This window comes from Somniosus microcephalus, chromosome 16 (genome assembly GCF_052327205.1).
Source record: "Somniosus microcephalus isolate GS21.2 chromosome 16, FLI_Smic_1.0, whole genome shotgun sequence".
Lineage (NCBI taxonomy): Eukaryota > Metazoa > Chordata > Chondrichthyes > Squaliformes > Somniosidae > Somniosus > Somniosus microcephalus.
Genome location: NC_141002.1, coordinates 2,895,414 through 2,914,522, shown reverse-complemented (window position 1 = coordinate 2,914,522; position 19,109 = coordinate 2,895,414). Strand labels below are relative to the sequence as shown.

At 47.2% G+C, this 19,109-nt stretch overlaps 1 protein-coding gene across 1 annotated transcript in view; it reads left to right on the top strand.

Moving 5' to 3' along the window:
- LOC147105941 (lysine-specific demethylase 7B-like) overlaps positions 1 to 19,109 on the top strand; it is a 195,498-nt gene that overhangs the window by 65,216 nt on the left and 111,173 nt on the right. Inside the window, 1 exon segment of the mRNA XM_086009771.1 lies at positions 6,910 to 6,999. Within this exon segment, the coding sequence (XP_085865897.1) occupies positions 6,910 to 6,999 (90 nt within the window).

Below are 19,109 nucleotides of genomic sequence, written 5' to 3'. Positions count from 1 at the left end.
GGCGACACGGCCTCTGGGCCTGCTCCGCTACCCACAGGGCCATGACCGATCTGAACCTAGACTCATGTCCAAATTTCTGCCTGCTCCCCGTAACCCTTAATTCCCTTTACTTCTAGGAAACTGTCTATTTCTGTTTTAAATTTATGTAATGATGTAGCTTCTACAGCTTTTTGGGGCAGCATATTCCATAGACCTACCACCCTCTGAGTGAAGTAGTTCCTCCTCATCTCAGTTTTGAAAGAGCAGCCCCTTATTCTAAGACTATGCCCCCTAGTTCTAGTTTCACCCATCATCGGGAACATCCTCCCTGCATCCACCCGATCCAACCCCTTCACAATCTTATATGTTTCAATAAGATCGCGCCTCATTCTTCTGAACTCCAATGAGTAGAGTCCCAATCTACTCAACCTCTCCTCATATGACCACCCCCTCATCCCCGGGATTAACCGAGTGAACCTTCTTTGTACTGACTCAAGAGCAAGTATGTCCTTTCTTAAGTATGGACACCAAAACTGTCTCACCAATACCTTGTACAACTGAAGCAATACCTCCCTATTTTTATATTCTATCCCCCTAGCAATGAAACCAGGCCAGTTAGCCTGAAATAACAACAGAAAATGCTGGAAACACTCAGCAGGTCAGGCAGCATCTGTGGAGAGCGAAACAGCTCTCCCTGTTTCTCTCTCCACGGATGCTGCCTGACCTGCTGAGTGTTTCCAGCATTTTCTGTTGTTATTTCAGATTTCCAGCATACTCAGTATTTTGCTATTATATCCAGTTAGCCTGACATCAGTCATCAGGAAAATGCTGGAATACATTATTAAGGGTGAGGTAACAGGGCACTTAGAATATCATAGTATGATCAGGCAGAAGCAACATGGTTTTATGAAAGGGAAATAGAGAGTTTTTTGGGTATGTAACCAGCAGGGTAATTAAAGGGGAACCAGTGGATGTAGTATATTTAGATTTCCAAAAGGCATTTGATAAGGTGCCACATAAAAGGTTGTTACGCAAGTTAAGGGCTCATGGGTTTGAGGGTAATATATTAGCATGGATAGAGGATTGGTTAATGGACAGGAAACAGAGAGTAGGGATAAACGGTTCATTTTCTGATTGGCAGGCTGTAACTAGTGGGGTGCCGCAAGGATCAGTGCTGGGGCTTCCTCTACTTACAATCTATATTAATGACTTTGATGAAGGGACCGAGTGTAATGTAGCCAAGTTTGCTGATGATACAAAGCTAGGTGGGACAGTAAGCTGTGAGGAGAACACAAAGAGCCTGCAAAGGGATATTGATAGACTAAGTGAGTGGACAATAAGTTAGCAGATGGAGTAAATTGTGGGGAAATGTGAGGTTATTCACTTTGGTAGGAAGAATAGAAAAACAATGTTTTTTAAATGGTGATAAACTATTAAATGTTGGTTTTCAGAGAGATTTAGGTGTCCTTGCACAGGAATCAGAGTTCTAACATGCATGTGCAGCAAGCAATTAGAAAGGCAAATAGCATGTTGTCCTTTATTGCAAGGGGGTTGGAGTACAAGAGTAAGGAAGTCTTCATACAATTGTTCAGGGCCTTGGTGAGACCACACCTGGAGTATTGTGCACAGTTTTAGTCTCCTTATCTGAGGAAGGACATATTTGCCTTAGAGGCGGTGCAACGAAGGTTCACTAGATTGATCCCTGGGATGAGAGGGTTGTCCTACGAAGCGAGATTGAGTAGATTGGTGACTCCAGACCCACATCAATGTGGTTGACTCTTAACTGCCCTCTGAAATGGCCCAGCAAGCCACTCCGTTGTAACAAACTGCTACGAAAATCAATAATAAGATTAAAGCCTGACAGACTACCCGGCATGGACCGAGGCACCGACTTTGGACATGACAATGGCACACCCAGCCCAGTCGACCCTGCAAAGTCGTCCTCACTAACATCTGGGGACTTGTGCCAAAATTGGGAGAGCTATCTCCATAGACTAGTCAAACAACAGCCTGACATAGTAATACTCACAGAATTATACCTTTCCGCCAATGTCCCAAACTCCTCCATCACCATCCCTGGGTATGTCCTGTCCCACCGGCAGGACAGACCCACCAGAGGTGATGGCACAGTGGTATACATTTGGGAGGGAGTGGCCCTGGGAGTCCGCAACATTGACTCTGGACCCCATGAAATCTCATGGCTTCAGGTCAAGCATGGGCAAGGAAACCTCCTGCTGATTACCACCTACCGCCCTCCCTCAGCTGATGAATCAGTACTCCGCCATGTTGAACACCACTTGGAAGAAGCACAAGGGCACAGAATGCACTCTGGGTGGGGGACTTCAATGTCCATCACCAAGAGTGGCTCGGTAGCACCACTACTGACCGAGCTGGCCAAGTCCTGAAGGACATAGCTCCCAGACTGGGCCTGCGAGAGGAGGTGAGAGAACCAACACCAGGGAAAAACCGACTGACCTTGTCCTCACCAAATCTACCTGTCGCAGCTGCACCTGTCCATGACAGGATTGGGAGCAGTGACCACCGCACAGTCCTTGTGGAGACAAAGTCCCGTCTTCACACTGAGGACACCCTCCATCGTGTTGTGTGGTACCACCACTGTGCTAAATGGGATAGATTCAGAACAGATCTAGCAGCTCAAAACTGGGCATCCATGAGGCGCTGTGGGCCATCAGCAGCAGCAGAATTGTATTCCACCACGTAAAACATTCACTCCCTCCATCACCGGCGCAGCATGGACCATCTACAAGATGCACTGCAGCAACTCGCCAAGGCTTCTTCGACAGCACCTCGCAAACGTGTGATCTCTAACCACCAAGAAGGACAAGGCCAGCAGGTGCATGGGAACATCATCATCTCCAAGTTCCCCTCCAAATCACACACCATCCTGACTTGGAAATATATCGCCGTCCCTTCATCGTTGCTGGGTCAAAATCCTGGAACTCCCTCCCTAATAGCACTGTGGGAGTACCTTCGCCACACTGACTGCAGCGGTTCAAGAAGTGGCTCACCACCACCACCTCCAGGGCAATTAGGGATGGGCAAAAAAAGGTTGGCCTTGCCAGCGATGCCCACATCCCAGGAACAGATTTTTAAAAAAATAGCTTTTTGGACTCTTAGGGGAATCGAGGGAAATGGAATCAGGCGCGAAAGTGGAGTTGAGGTCAAAGATCAGCCATGATATTGAATGGCTTGAGGGTTGAGGGGCCATATGGCCTACTCCAGCTCCTAATTCTTGCTTTCTTGCATTCCCTTTTATACACTTATAAAAGGCTATGGAGCCAAGGCAGGTAGATGGAGTTAAGATGCAGATCTGCCATGAACTTATGGCAGAACAGGCTCTAAGGGCTGAATGGCCAACTCCTGTTCCTTGGGTGGTGCGAAGCCCAAGGTCAGATTTTTCCGGGGACAGATCTGTGTCCTTACCAGCACTTAGGAAATGCACGGAATCGTTTGTGACCATGGGCTCGGGCTCTATGATTCCTCAGTAGTTTAAGGACCCATGGACCCAGATACAATTGGTGGTGAGCATTGACCTGTACTTACTTGCAGTTAAATTAAAAACAGGAAATGCTGAAAATACAGTGGGTCAGTCAGCATCTGTAAAAGGAAAACAGGTTATGAGATTTCAGTTGTATAGCACATATCAGAACAGGTGCATCTGAAACAGTATCGCTTGTGTTTCCGTTTGTCATTATACGTAATTGCTAAGTTGGTACATCTGCTCTCCTTTACTTGTTGCTCTTATTGTCGTCTTGTGTAATAAGTCTGATAGGGTTCCTCAGTACTCTCATGCCTCCATTATCTCATCCCGCTACTCAATCTTCATGTATGGCAGCAAGCTATTTGACCATAGAGAGCATCACATTCTACCCTCACCTGTTCTCTGGACACACTTTCCAGCAGAGATCACACCTGGGCGGGTCGGGTGAGGGCTGCACCCAGGTTCTCCGATGACTCCCTCCATATCCTTGTGGAGGGAGTCGGAGCACACAGGTAGGTCCTCTTCCCTTCCAATGGGCGGAAGAGACCTCTGCAGGAGACTAGAAGAGCCTGGCTCCAAATTGCAGAGGAGGTCAACAGCAGGGATGCAGTGCCGCAAAAGTTTCAATGATCTCATTAGATCTGGAAAGGTGAGTACAAAGCCACATTCAACTTCATCCTGCTGTGCCTCTCATCAAAATCCCTGTCACTCTGCCTTCCCAACCTTACTCCTGCATATCCTTAATCACACCAACATACCTTGCACGTCCACCCATCCCTCTCGCTCTATCTACATTATCACATCCTCATCTTACTAGTCACCCTCATCCTAATGCAATCATACCAATTAACAACACGCAAAAGAGCCCACTTGGCATTGCCGGCCCAATCCACCATAGTGTCCTTCTAAAGATGTAACCCATCCATTCCTTCCACTCATTCCATCACTCTCACTCAACCTTCTCCTCTTCCCCTCCTTGCAGGAGAAGAGAGCACACAATAAGAGGGAGGGGGAGAGAACTGGAGCTGGGCCTCCATCATTTGCGACCCTCAAAACAGCAGAGGCGGCTGCGTTGGAAGTCTCGGCAGTGGCTAAGCAACTGGAGGTGGGAGACAGAGAGAGGGAAACATCTCCGCAACCTGGTGACAGAATTACATATACAGCTACATGGTATATATTATTCACTCATATAGGGACTGATGTGATCAGCCACTGAATGGTGTGTGCACCCATTCTTCATATGACATATCTAACTCATCTCTTTACTTTCCCACAGGTCCATCAAGAACCCCTCCCCCACCAACTGTCCAGAAGGCGAGCAGGACGACTCCTCAGAGGAGCTTCCAGCCTCTGAGGGCGCAGCGTCACCAGACATGAGTGCACCCAGCACCAGTGCAGAGATGCACACCTCGGTGGGTCCAACGCAAGATAGAGTAGTCACCGGGTCCGTCACAAGTGAGCAAGAGCAGTTGGTGGAGACAGACAGCAGTGGAGACTCATCGGAGGGCGCTGGATGCTCCCAGCTCTGCGGGGGGCCATCCAGAAAGAGGGCACTCCTGGAGGTGCAGCAAGAAGTGCAGGAGGCTCTGAGATTTTACGAGCTCGATGTCTGCAAATGTTCAGAGAATGGAGGCGTCCATCTCCAACATTAGCACCACCGTGTCGCAGACAATGGTGACTGTAGGGTCTTCCATGTATAGGATGGCCACCTGCATGGAGCAGCCAATGTGCCACATGCTATCTATGGAGAATAGATGGCTATCTATGATGCATAGATGGCAGAGGCTCGTAGACCTGTCTAGGAGGGATATCAGCGTGGACTTGGGTCCTCATGTCCCCACTGATATGCAGCAAGGTGCTCTCCAGCTCCTTACTAGCAGGGAAGTACGTGTGGCCCATGAGAGGGATAACAGGGAGAGGGAAGTGTGGGCTCCTCTTGAAGCACTTACACTTCTCCCGTGTTGCCACCCCTCAGTCAAAGCCCCAGATGGCTCCTCTGATCGCGATGGCCGAGTCTGCCCCTGCACAGTCGCAGGAGGAGCACACATTGGTGGGACCATCAGAGGCTCCAAAACCCAGAGGACGTCCACCAAGAGTGTCGAAGCAGTCACAGGGAAGTGAGCAGGCTGTCTCTACCTCTGTTGAAGCCACAGGGGTAGCACAACATAGAAGCACACACAAGAGAAAGATGCCACACACATAGATTCAAAGGGTAGCCACTTGGGTGTTATAGTCAATGTTAATGGCAAGATTACGTTAATGTATTGTCAATCATTAAAATCTTTATTTTCACCACTTTGCCATCTTGGACATATTTGTGTGCACCTTTGGAAGTGGCTTAGTGAGTTGCAGTGACTGGTGAGACATAACACAACCTCCAGCAATGGTGGTGAGTGTGAAAGGAATGACTTGGTCATTGTAGGGATGCTTTATGGTGGTGTTGTGGGGTGGTGCCAACCTGGCACAGCATGTGGCAGCCATATAGATGTATAGTGTAAAGTTCAGTAAATCTGGCCATGATGAGACCATCCCTGGCCTCCTGGGCAGCAATGTGCTCGGGTGCTGATGTCCTCTATTCTCTGCAGCATCAGGTGGTGTTGGTGCTGCTGGTGTGCCTGGTGCTGCTGGTTTTGGGGCTCATCGTGGTCCGATTGTGAGGACCAAGGTGAGACAGTATAAACGCCACCCATGCTGATGGAATAGATGGCAGGTCAACTAGAGTTGATGGAAGCAATCCGTCAGTGGTGAGAGAGGTTCTTCCAATGAGATGACACTGGATGAAGACTTTGCTAGAAACACTTGCAGCCTACAGAAATTTAAATCTCTGCTGGCAATGTAGTCCGCAACAGCTTCTGCCTGAGGAAACTGATCAGCTGTGAGGTCGGAGCTTTTATAGTACATTTGATGCTGTCAAGTAATCAACTGGAGCAATGGCCACTCAACTCCGCCTCAGGTTGACAGACGTGAACTGTGATGACCACATGCCTCACGTCATCAGAGAGAATTGATTTTTCCCTTTCTGCCTTGCTGGATACAGATCCATGGGTGTTGGCCACACTACGATATCTCGCCAGAGCCATCTTTCATGTGGGCGGCCAGACAGTGAGTGTCAGTGCCTATTTGACCATGGAGGGCATCGTACTTGAGTGCTTTCCAGCAGCAGAGGTCACTGCATAGTGACCAGGAGCCCGAACTGATTGTTTTCCTCTGGAGCCAGGAGCACTTAGGCCAATTGCAATCTCACTACTACTGCTGCCCTAGTTGAAATTGGCTAACTGGGCAGAGAACAGGGATCAAACCCAGGACCATCTGGCCTGTATGGTTTTCCTTTTTATGAACATTGTGTTTTCAGTACTTCTGACAAGGTGTTGCATTACTTTTTGAATTCTGTTTTTAAAAACCTCTTTCAATCCATGTTTTGACTGCAGGGGCTGATTGAGCGCACGTACGAAATTCCAGATCATATCAGACCAGGGCAGCTTATCAAAGAACTCAGCAAGGAAATTCGCTTTGTGGAGGTAAAAGCAACAGCAACTTCCTTTGACCTGTTGAGAGATAGCAATCACCACTGACAGGCAGGGAGTGTAGTTCGTATGACTGGGCAGGAAGGACACAAACAAAAGCAGTGATCCTCTGAAAAATTGCCTACTTTGGCTCTGTGCTAAAACGTTGTCCTTTAAGCTTCAGGCACCATACCCATTAGAGCACGAGGCCAGCCCTGTAAACCATCTCGACTAGTCCCTGTTTGTTCTACTGGCCTAAAGGTAGCAACAGCTCTGTTGATGAAGCCATTGTGTAGTTGAGACATACAGACCTGAAGCTCCCAGGTTCAATGCCCAGTCTGTGTTAGCTGATCTCGGCTGGAGCCACAGTCCTGACACTACCATTAGTCTTAGTCGCGTGGGTTCAGGAGTAGAAAATCCACCCACTTTTCTTGCTTTCTGATTACCATCCAGTAACACCTGCTGGAATATGTGTGCATGTTTTTGTGCGTGTGTGCTTGTGTCTGTGTGCATATATATGTGTAAGAGAGAGAGGGATGCACATGTTGAAGGAGAACAGGATTGGGCTCAGCTGTCTTGTTCTTTCTGTCACATCTCTACGTGAAGACTGGTCATTTGGGTAAGGTACTGGAGGGCAGCTGACATCTCCGCACAAACTGGTTGGGTCGAACGGTCTGTTTTCCACTTCTGTGTGAATACCTCGACAAGAATCAGGACATCTGAGACCTGAGGGAGGGAGTAGTTGAAGAAGGGTAAACAATTTATCTGAATCTCTGCATTATCTTAAATTTTTGAATACCACTGTTGTCCTATTGATAATTTAATGAATTATTAATCGGTCTCTGTTCATCATTGAAAATTCAGATTAGCACAAGACTCGGATCCTAGGAAACTGCTACAGGGTGGGAAAGTCAACTTCCCTTCCCCTTTAACAAACCTTTCCTAAAACAAAATACTATTGGGCATAGTGCCACAGTCAAAAAAGAGTTGCATTTATGTTTTATTTTTAATTTGTTCACTGTTCCCTGGGTCACTCACACTATTCCCTGGTCCCTCAGACTATTCCCTGGCAAGGCCAGCATTTATTGCCCATCCGTAACTGCCCTTGAGAAGGTGGTGGTGAGCCACCTTCTTGAACTGCTGCAGTCCGTGTGGTGAAGGTACTCCCACAATGCTGTTAGACTCCTTTGTGGTAGTTAAGAGTCAACCACATTGCTGTGGGACTGGAGTCACATATAGGCCAGACCAGGTAAGGATGACAGATTTCCTTCCCTAACGGATATTTGTGAACCAGATAGGTTTTTATGACAATCCGGTAGTTTCAAGTTTCATTAGCTTTTTATTCCAGATTTGTTTAATTAACTGAATTTAAATTCCCACAGCTGCCATGGTGGGATTTGAACTAATGGAGTCCAGGCCTCCGGATTGCTAGTCCAGTAACATAACCACTATGCTACCGTACCCCGCATGTAATACTCTACCTTCTTACATCTCGGAAACATCCCAATTACTTTGAATTACAATGATTGTTATTCTGTAATACTAGTGATCTCACATAACAGTCCCACTTCAAAATTGCGACTGCACTAAAAAAAATGAAATGAAAACCTGCTCTTGTCACCATCCTTGATTCCTAACTTGGGTTGTGTTAAATGTACTGCTTCGCTGGAGTACGAGGTTAGGTTTCAGTTTGGCAAAGTTTAGGTTGACCCATGGTCTGAAACTGCAGCTAGTACCAGCTGAGTGTATGTATGGACTAGGGTTAGAACCATCCCTATTTCATGTGCCCAGCACATACAGCCTGCAATCAAACGTTTAGGGCAATCTGGCCATCAGTATTAATTGTGTGTGTGATGCATCCATACTATTCGCTTCAAGCACACCCTGTGGTAGCGAGTCCCACATGCTCAGGACTCTGGGTAAAGAAGCTTCTTCTGAATTCCCTATTTGATTTCTTGCTGACCATCCTATATTGATGGCCTCTAGTTTTGCTCTTCCCCACAAGTGGAAACACTCTGTATCTACTCTCTCTCAACCTTTCATGATTTTAAACACCTCTATTAGGTCACCCCTCAGCCTTCTGTTCATCCTTTCCTGATAGGTGTACCCTCCCATTTCTCGTATCATCCTTGTAAATCTTCTCTGCTCCCTCACCAGTGCCTCTATATCCTTTTTATAATATGGTGACCAGAACTGTACACAGTACTCCAAGTGTTTTCTAACCAAGGTTCGATACAAGTTTAGCATAACTTCCCTACTTTTCAATTCTATCCCTCTATAAATTGGTTTGCTTTTTTAATGGCTTTGTTGACCTGTGTCGATATTTTGTGATTTGGTATTTGTACTCCGAGAAAAGACAGGCAGAATGGAAAAGGAGGGGGAGTAGCCCTGATAATAAAGGGTGACATAAGGACAAAGGCCTTCGACACTGTCAACCGTGAGGGATTATGGAGTGTCCTCCTCAAATTCGGCTGCCCTCAAGTTTGTCACCATCCTCCGCCTGCTTCACGACGTCATGCAAGCTGTGATCCTGACCAACGGTTCCACCACAGACCCAATTCACGTATGGACTGAGGTCAAGCAAGGCTGTGTCATTGCACCAACACTGTTCTCTATCTTCCTTGCTGCAATGCTCCATCTCACCCTTAGTAAGCTCCCCGCTGGAGTGGAGCTAATTTACAGAACAAACGGGAAACTGTTCAATCTCCGTCGCCTCCAGTCCAGATCCAAGGTTGTCCCATCCTCTCGTCGAATTACAGTATGCAGACAATGCTTGCGTCTGCGCTCACTCGGAGGTCGAACTCCAAACCATCGTCAACACCTTCACCGAAGCATACGAGAGCATAGGCCTTACACTAAACATCCGTAATACAAAGGTCCTCTACTAACCTGCTCCCGCCACACAGTACTGCCCCCTGATTATCAAATCAAGGCTTTGGACAACTTGGACCACTTTCCATACCTTGGGAGCCTACTGTCAACAAGGGCAGACGTCGATTGAAGTCCAACACCGCCTTCAGTGTGCCAGTGCAGCCTTCGGTCTCCTGAGGAAGAGAGTGTTTAAAGACCTGGACCTCAAACCCAGCACTAAGTTCATGGTCTACAGAGCAGCAGTGATACCCGCCCTGCTGTATGCCTCAGAGACATGGACCATGTACAGCAGGCGCCTCAAAGCACTAGAGAGGTACCACCAACGTTGCCTCCGCAAGATCCTGCAATTCCATTGGCAGGATAGGCGCACCAACGTCCGTGTTCTCGCTCAAGCCAACATCCCCAGCATCGAAGCTTTGACCATGCTCGATCAGCTCCGATGGATGGGTCACATTGTCCGCATGCCCGATACGAGACTCCCAAAACAAGCGCTCTACTTGGAGCTCCGACACGGCAAGCGAGCCCTAGGTGGGCAGAGGAAATGCTTCAAGGACACCCTCAAAGCCTCTGAAAAAGTGCAACATCGCCACTGACACCTGGGAGTCCCTGGCCCAAGACCGCACAAAGTGAAGGAGAAGCATCCGGGAAGGCGCCGAACACCTCGAGTCTCTTCGCTGGGAACAAGCAGAAACCGAGCGCATGTCAATCCAAGCACCCCACCCACCCGCCCCTTCAACCACCGTCTGCCCCACCTGTGCCAGAGACTGTAGATCCCGCTTTGGACTCATCAGTCACCTGAGAAGTCATTTTTAATGTGGAAGCAAGTCATTCTCTGTTACGAGGGACAGCCTGGGGCAGAGTGATCATAATATAAAAGAATTTCACGTTAATTTTGAGTGTGACTTGCCTAAGTCTGAAACTAGAGTCTTAAACTTAAATAAAGCCAATTACATAGGTATGAGAGGCGAGTTGGCTAAGGTAGATTGGAAAAATAGATTAAAAGGTGTGATGGTAGATAAGCAGTGGCTAGCATTTAAAGAAATATTTCATATTCACCGGGCAGCACGGTGGCATAGTGGTTAGCACTGTTGCCTCACAGCGCCAGGGACCTGGGTTCAAATCCGGCCTCGGGTGACTGTGTGGAGTTTGCACATTCTCCCCGTGTTTGCGTGGGTTTCCTCCGGGTGCTCCGGTTTCCTCCCACAGTCCAAAGATGCGCGGGTTAGGTTGATTGGCCATGATAAAAAATAAAAAAAATTGGCCCTTAGTGTTAGGGGGGGATTAAATACGTGGGGTTACGGGGATAGGGCTTGTGTGAGATGGCTGTCGGTGCTAGGGTTTGGATGATCAGCCATGATCTCGTTGAATGGCCTACTCCTGCTCCTATCTTCTATGTTTCTATGTTTCATAATTCTCAACAAAAATACATTCCATTGAGAAACAAAAACTCCACAGGAAAAGTGATCCAACTGTAGCTAACTAAAGAAGTTAAGGTCCACTCCTCAATCACCCCTAACAGCCCTTCTCCTTCGCCTGGCACTTTGCCGTGCAAGCGCAGGAGATGCAACACATGCCCTTTCACCTCCCTTCCCACTGTCCAGGGCCCCAAACACCCCTTTCAGGTGAATCAGCGAGTTAATTGTACTTCTTGCAATTTAATACACTGGCCCCCGTGGAATTGCAATCCTGGGCCGCCTCCAACTGCCAGCGCGCAGTGCTTGCGTATCCCAGGGGTGCAGTTAGTTCGATGCGTCACGTGGGCCATGGGGAGCCAATTGGAGCAGGGAATGCTTCATTCATAAGTTTGACAGGAAGGGCTGTCAAACTTACAAATACTATAAGCCCCAAAACATCACTAAATCTACAAATAAAATTTTAAAAATTCACATTTTTTATAAATCTATATATATGACTCTGTCTCTCTGTCCGGCTATACAATCAAAAGTTATAGAGCGTACATGTTATATCAATAGAAACCTCATCATTAGGGGACTCTTGTAGGCATATTTACTTTTTCGTCGGACAAAAATTGTGCCGACGGTATCCAAAAAACGTTCAAAATTCCGCTCATTATCCGCTCATTAGCATTGAGTGACGTGAAGGTTGACCAATCGTACGGTCGAGCGACCCGACGGTCGACCAATTGCTGCGTCACGGGGCGGGTTCATTGCATGTGCGGGCGGGCCATCCTACAGTCGAGTGACAGGACGATTGACCAATCCTACACTTCAGTGACCTGACGTGTGTGGGCGGGCCTTATCATTCTGAACCGAGGTGAGTGGCCGCCATCTTGATTCCAAACTCTTCATTCGCTCGCTCTCTCTTCCCCCCCCCCCCCCCCCCGGTCGCTCGCTCTCCCCCCGCCGGTCGCTCGCTCTCTCTTCCCCCCCCCCCCCCCCCCCCCCCGGTCGCTCGCTCTCTTTTCCCCCCCCCCCCGACGGTCGATCGCTCTCTTTTCCCCCCCCCCCCGGTCGCTCGCTATCTCTTTTTCCCCCCCCCCGCTCGCTCTCTCTTCCTCCCCCGGTCGCTCGCTCTCTTTTTCCCCCCCCCCCCCCCCGGTCGCTCGCTCTCTCTTTCCCCCCCCGGTCGCGCTCGCTCTCTCTTTTCCCCCCCCCCCCCCCCCCCCGGTCGCGCTCGCTCTCTCTTCCCCCCCCCCCCCCCCCCCCCGGTCGCGCTCGCTCTCTCTTCCCCCCCCTGGTCGCGCTCGCTCTCTCTTCCCCCCCCCGGTCGCGCTCGCTCTCTCTTTCCCCCCCCCCCCCCCCGGTCGCGCTCGCTCTCTCTTCCCCCCCGGTCGCGCTCGCTCTCTCTTCCCCCCCCCCCCCCCCGGTCGCGCGCTCTCTCTCTCTCTCTCTCTTCCAACAACAACAACATGCCCTCAAAAATGCCTTGGCACCGCCGGGCACTTTAGCTAGTATATCTTCTTCCATCTATCTATCTATATAAACGGATACTTCTTTCTGTCCTTCTGTCTGTCCTCGGGTGTGCGTCTGTCCGGCTATGCGCTCGAAAGTTGTACGGCGTACCTACGCGCGCGTTACCTCCGAAGAAAGCTTACGCTTCCGGGACGCTCGTAAGCGTATTTACTTTTCGGTCGGACGAAAATTGTTTGCGCCTTATGCAAAAAAACCTTCAAAATTAAACTCCTTATCTGCTAGCATTGATTGACTGACGTCAAGGTTCGACCAATCCTGTGCCGTCAAGGTTCGACCAATCCTACAGTACGGTCCCCTGATGGTTGGCCAATCGGTGTGTGTGTGTGTGGGCGGGACTAATCGTTTTCATCTCGGGGATGTGGCAGCCATTGTTTCACTGCCATGACTTCAGCTTCCAGCTCAAACTACTTTGATCATCCAGCTTTGAAAAAGTTAGTATCTCTTTTTTAAAAAATAACATAAGATTTACCAAAAACCTTTTATAAGTACTTTCACTTTCATCTTTCAAGGTATTAAAAGGTAGAAATGTTGCCCGGCAGCAGATTCACAAAGGGACACAGACAGGGCCCTAAAGCCTGGGACTCGATTTAAAATGTTGCCCGGCACCAGATTCACAAAGGGACACAGACAGGGCCCCAAAGCCTGGGACTCCATTTAAACCGCCCGGCAGCAGATTCACAGAGGGACACAGAGAGGCCCCAAGCCTGGCACTCGATTTAAACCGCCCGGCCCAAAACAGCCCTGGCAACGCCGGGGCCCCCCCAGCTAGTATATATATATATAAAAGAGTCTGTCTGTCTCTGTCCGGCTATACAATCAAAAGTTATAGAGCGTACCTACACGCATGTTATATCAAAAGAAAGCTTATCATTAGGGGAGTCTCATAGGCGTATTTACTTTTTGTTCAGACAAAAATTGTTCGGACAGTATACAAAAAACGTTCAAAAATCCTCAAAACTCCGCTCATTAGCGGTTGACCAATCCTACCTCTCATTAGCGTTGAGTGACATGCTGGTTGACCAATCCTGCAGTTCAGTGATCTGATGGTTGACCAATCGGTGCGTCACGGGTGGGACCTAATCCTCCAGTCTCCCGAAACTTCGCCGCCATTTTTTTCATCCCCACAGCGACAGCACCAGCCAAACAAACCCCCACATTGCGGCTCCGGGAGCGGCAGGTGAGTTTACACACCGGGTGGGGGAGTGGCAGCGGCCGGCCGTCAACCGCACCACCCGCGGGGGAGCTCAGCTGGGATCCGTCTCGGCCCGAGAGCCCGGCCGGGCCTGAAGCGCTAGGCCCCGCACGGCCGGTATCACAACGGCACCGGGCCTCAGGCGCTAGGCAGGGAGAGGGGAGGGAGGGACAGAGAGAGGGGGACGGAGGGAGAGGAGAGGGGGGGACAGACAGGGGCAGGGATACCGCGCGGCCCAAAATTGCCTTGGCAACGCCGGGCACCCCCAGCTAGTACTATAAATTACATGAAATAACTTTTAAACAATAATTTAAATTTTTGAAAAAAATAATTTTATTTTCTAACGGGGCTAAAAATAAACTGACCTTTCTTTAAAGTATTTAAAAATAATAAACCTGTGGAAAAAATGTTTTAATTTTAATTAATTCACCACTTACCTTGTAAAAAGCAGGCCTTGCGACTGCTCTTTACATGCCTAACTTCTGGAGACTTACCCTCCCGGGAAAACCTGCAAAGAAACTAAGTTCGATGCGCACGCGCTGCCTCTCCTGCGTACGCATTCGATCTCTGAACCCCTTCTTTCAGGGGAACGGAAGTGCCGGTTTCCCGCGCATGCGCAGTGCATGCAGGAAACCGGCACTTCCATTGGGCCTACGGGTGAGTACCCCGTTCGTACTCGCCCGTGGAGACCCGAATTTCTGGGCCACTGTATTCGCTGCTCACGATGCGGTCTCCTCTACATTGGGGAGACCAAACGCAGATTGGGCGACCGCTTTACGGAACACCTCCGTTCAGCCCGTAAGGGTGACCCTGAGCTTCCGGTCGCCTGTCACTTTAATTCACCGCTTCACTCCCGCTCGGATCTCTCTGTCCTCGGCCTATTACATTGTTCCAATGAAGCTCAACGTAAGCACGAGGAACAGCACCTCATCTTTCGATTAGGTACTTTGCAGCCTGCCGGACTCAACATCGAGTTCAACAATTTCAGATAAGTATCCCTGCCCCCATTTTTCATGCTGTATGATTTTTGCTACTCCCATTTGCAACATTTTATCTTTCCTGCCTCTTACAAAAGTACAGGATGTTCTTTCAATTCCTTCCTCCCCTCCTAAACCCCCGCTCCCATCCGCTGTCTCTGCACCTGCTTAATATCTGCTACATCTCCAGCTTTTTCCAGTTCTGATGAAGGGTCCCAGACCTGAAACGTTAACTCTGTTTCTCTCTCCACGGATGATGCCTGGTCTGCTGAGTATTTCCAGCATTTTCTGTTGTTTCAGATTTCCAGCATCCGCAGTATTTTGCTAGCGTAAGTTAAGGATAGCATTAGATTGAAAGAAGAAGCTTATAATGATGCAAAGAATAATAGTAAGCCTGAGGATTGGGAGAGTTTCAGAAACCAGCAAAGGTTGACCAAAAAATTGATAAAAAGGGAAAAAAATAGAATACGAGAGAAAACTAGCAAGAAATATAAAAGCAGATTGTAAGAGTTTCTTAGAGTTACAGAAGTAAACATTGGCCCCTTAGAGGCTGAGAGAGGATAAATTATTATGGGGAATAAGGAAATGGCAGAAACGTTAAACAAATATTTTGTATCTGTCTTCACAGTAGAAGACAAAAAAAATACCAAAAATGATGGGGAACCAAGGGTCTAATGAGGGTGCGGAAGTTAACATAATTAATATAAGTAGAGAAAAAGTACTAGAGAAACTAATGGGACTAAAAGCTGACAAATCCCCTGGACCTGATGGCCTACATCCCAGGGTTCTAAAATAGGTGGCTGAAGAGATAGTGGATGCATTGGTTTTGATCTTCCAAAATTCCCTAGATTTTGGAATGGTCCCAGCAGATTGGAAGGTCGCAAATGTAACACCGCTATTCAAGAAAGGAGAGAAAAAACCGGAGAACTACAGGTCAGTTAGCTTGACATCAGTTGTCGGGGAAAATGCTGGAATCCATTGTTGAGGAAGTGCTATCAAGGCACTTGGAAAATCATAACATGATTAGGCAGATCTACATGGTTTTATGAAAGGGAAATCGTGTTTGACAAATTTATTTGAGTTTTTTGAGGATGTAACTAGCAGGGTCGACAGTGGGTGTAGTATATTTGGATTTCCAAAAGGCATTTGATAAGGTGCCATATAAAAGGTTATTACACAAGATTAGGGCTCATGGGGTAGGGGGTAATATAGTAGCATGGATAGAGGATTGATTAACGGACAGGAAACAGAGAGTAGGGATAAACTGATCTTTTTCAGGTTGGCAGGCTGTAACTAGTGGGGTGCCGCAAGGGTCAGTGTTGGGGCCTCAGCTATTTGCAATCTATATTAATGACCTAGATGAAAGGACCGAGTGTAATGTATTGAAGTTTGCTGATGATACAAAGCTAGGTGGAGCAGTAAGCTATGAGGAGAACAGAGGCTGCAAAGGGATATAGATAGACTAAGTGAGTGGGCAGTAAGGTGGCAGATGGAGCATAATGTAGGAAAATGTAAGGTTATTCACTTTGCTAGGAAGAATAGAAAAACAGAATATTTTTTAAATGGTGAGAAACTTTCAAATGTTGGTGTTCAGCGAGATTTGGGTGTCCTCATGCAAGAAACACAGAAAGCTAGCATGCAGGTACAGCAAGCACTAAGGAAGGCAAATGACATGTTGGCCTTTATTGCAAGGGGGTTGGAGTATAAGAGTAAGGAAGTCTTGCTACAATTGTACAGGGCCTTGGTGAGACCACACCTGGAGTACTGTGCACAGTTTTGGTCTCCTTATCGAAGGTAGGATATACTTGTCTTGGAGGCGGTGCAACGAAGGTTCACTAGATTGATTCCTGGGATGAGAGGGCTGTCCTATGATATGAGATTGAGTAGATTGGGCCGATACTCTCTGGAGTTTAGATGAATGAGAGGTGATCTCATTGAAACATACAAGATTCTGAAGGGGATTGACAGGGTAGATGCTGAGATGTTGCTTCCCCTGGCTGGAGTGCCTTGAACTATGGGGCATTGTCTCAGGATAAGGGGTCGGCCATTTAAGACTGAGATGAGGAAGAATTTCTTCACTCAGAGGGTTGTGAATCTTTGGAATTCTCTGCCCCAAAGGGCTGTGAATGCTGAGTCTTTGAGTATATTCAAGGCTGAGAGAGATTTTTGGAACCAAGGGATATGGAGATCAGGCGGGAAAGTGGAGTTGAGGTCGATGATCAGCCATGATCTTATTGAATGGCGGAGCAGGCTCGAGGGGCTGTATGGCCTACTCCTGCTCTTATTTCTTATGCGATCCCTTTGCTCCTCTACCCCATTTAGATTCTTATTTTCCAAGTAATAAGTGACCTCCCTATTTTTCTTACCAAAATGTAATGCCTCACATTTATCTGTGTTGAATTTAATTTGCCAATTAATTGCCCATGCCGCAAGTTTATTAATGTCTTCCTGTAATTTGTTGCAGCATGCCTCAGCATTGACTATCCCCCCTAATTTGGTGTCATCCGCAAACATAGAAATTGTGCTTTTGATTCCAAAGTCTAAATTGTTAAAATAAATTGTGAGCAGTGGTCCCAGCACTGATCCTTGTGGAACACCACTTCCCACCTTCTGCCACTCTGAACAGCTACCCTTTACCCCTACACTCTGCTTTCTGTATTGAAGCCAGTTCGCTATCCATTCTGCTACTTGTCCCCTGACTCCGTATTCCCTGACCTTATTCATTAGTCTATTATGCGGTACCTTATCCTTCGAAAATCTAGATAAATGACATCTACTGCATTACCCTTGCCTACTCTCTCTGTTCCCTCTTCAATTAGGTTGGTCAAGCAAGATTTTCCCTTTGAAATCCGTGCTGCCTATTTTTATATTTTTGGTTTCTAGATGTTCTTCCATTTTCTCGTTTAGTAGGGATTCCATTATTTTTCCTACTACCAATGTTTAGCTGACTGGTCTATAGTTCCCTGTTCTATCTCCCTTCTTAAATATTGGTATTACGTTAGCTATCCGCCAGTCTTCTGGCACTACACCTTCTAATGAATTATTAAATATGTGTAGTAATGCCTCTGCTATCTCTTCCCTAGATTCTTTTCAAATGCGCGATGTAATCTGTCTGGACCAGGGGTTTTATCCTCTTTGAGTTTGATTAATTTATTTAATGTATCTCCTTGTTTTATTTTAAATGGAATTATCTCATTACGAGTCTCATCATCCAATGTCATGTCCACCTGTTCTATCCCCCTGGTAAATGCTGAAGCAAAGTAATTATTTAATATCTCTGCCATCTCTTGCTGCCTGTGGTATTATCCTGTCCATCAGCAAAGCAATTATTTAATATCTCTGCCATCTCTTGCTGCCTGTGGTATTATCCTGTCCATCCCTTAGTGGCCCTACTTTTTTATTTATGTGCCAGTAAAATATTTTGTTTTGTTTCTTAATAATTTGCCTTCCTAATTTTTTTTGACTTCTCTCCTACTCTCTTCATAGTCTCTCTTGTCATGCTCTCCCTTGCTGCCCATGTACTTAATGTATGCCTCTTTCCTTACACTCAAGTTTTCCATTATGGCTTTATTCATCCATGGAGTCCCATTAGTGTTTAGTTTGTTCTTGTCTTTTAGCAGAATATATTTTTCCTGGACTCTGTTGAACACAGTTTTAAATGTTTCCCATTGCTGTTCTACATCATTGTTTGCCAATATTGTTGCCCATTTTATTTTCCCAAGTTCTATTCTCAGCACCTCAATCAGCTTTTCTCCAATCTATTACCCTGGTCTTTGTCATACTTATGTCTTTCTCAATTATGATCTTAAAGCGTATCATATTATGGTCACTATTGCCTAGATGTTCCCCTACTGTTACTTCTCTAATCTGCTCTGGTTCATTCCCCATTACTAGATCCAGTAGCGAAACCTCCCTTGGGCTTTTTACATATTGGTTTAGAAAGGAGTCCTGTACACATTGTAGGAACTCCATTCCCTTATCCTCTTTACCTACCTCTTCTATCCAATTAATATCGGGGTAGTTGAAATCCCCCATGATGATTATTCTATGTCTTTTACTCATTTCCCTAATTTGTTTGCATATTTCTTCCTCCACCTCCCTTCCACTATTTGGTGATCTGTAGACTACCCGTATTAGTGTGATTGATCTTTT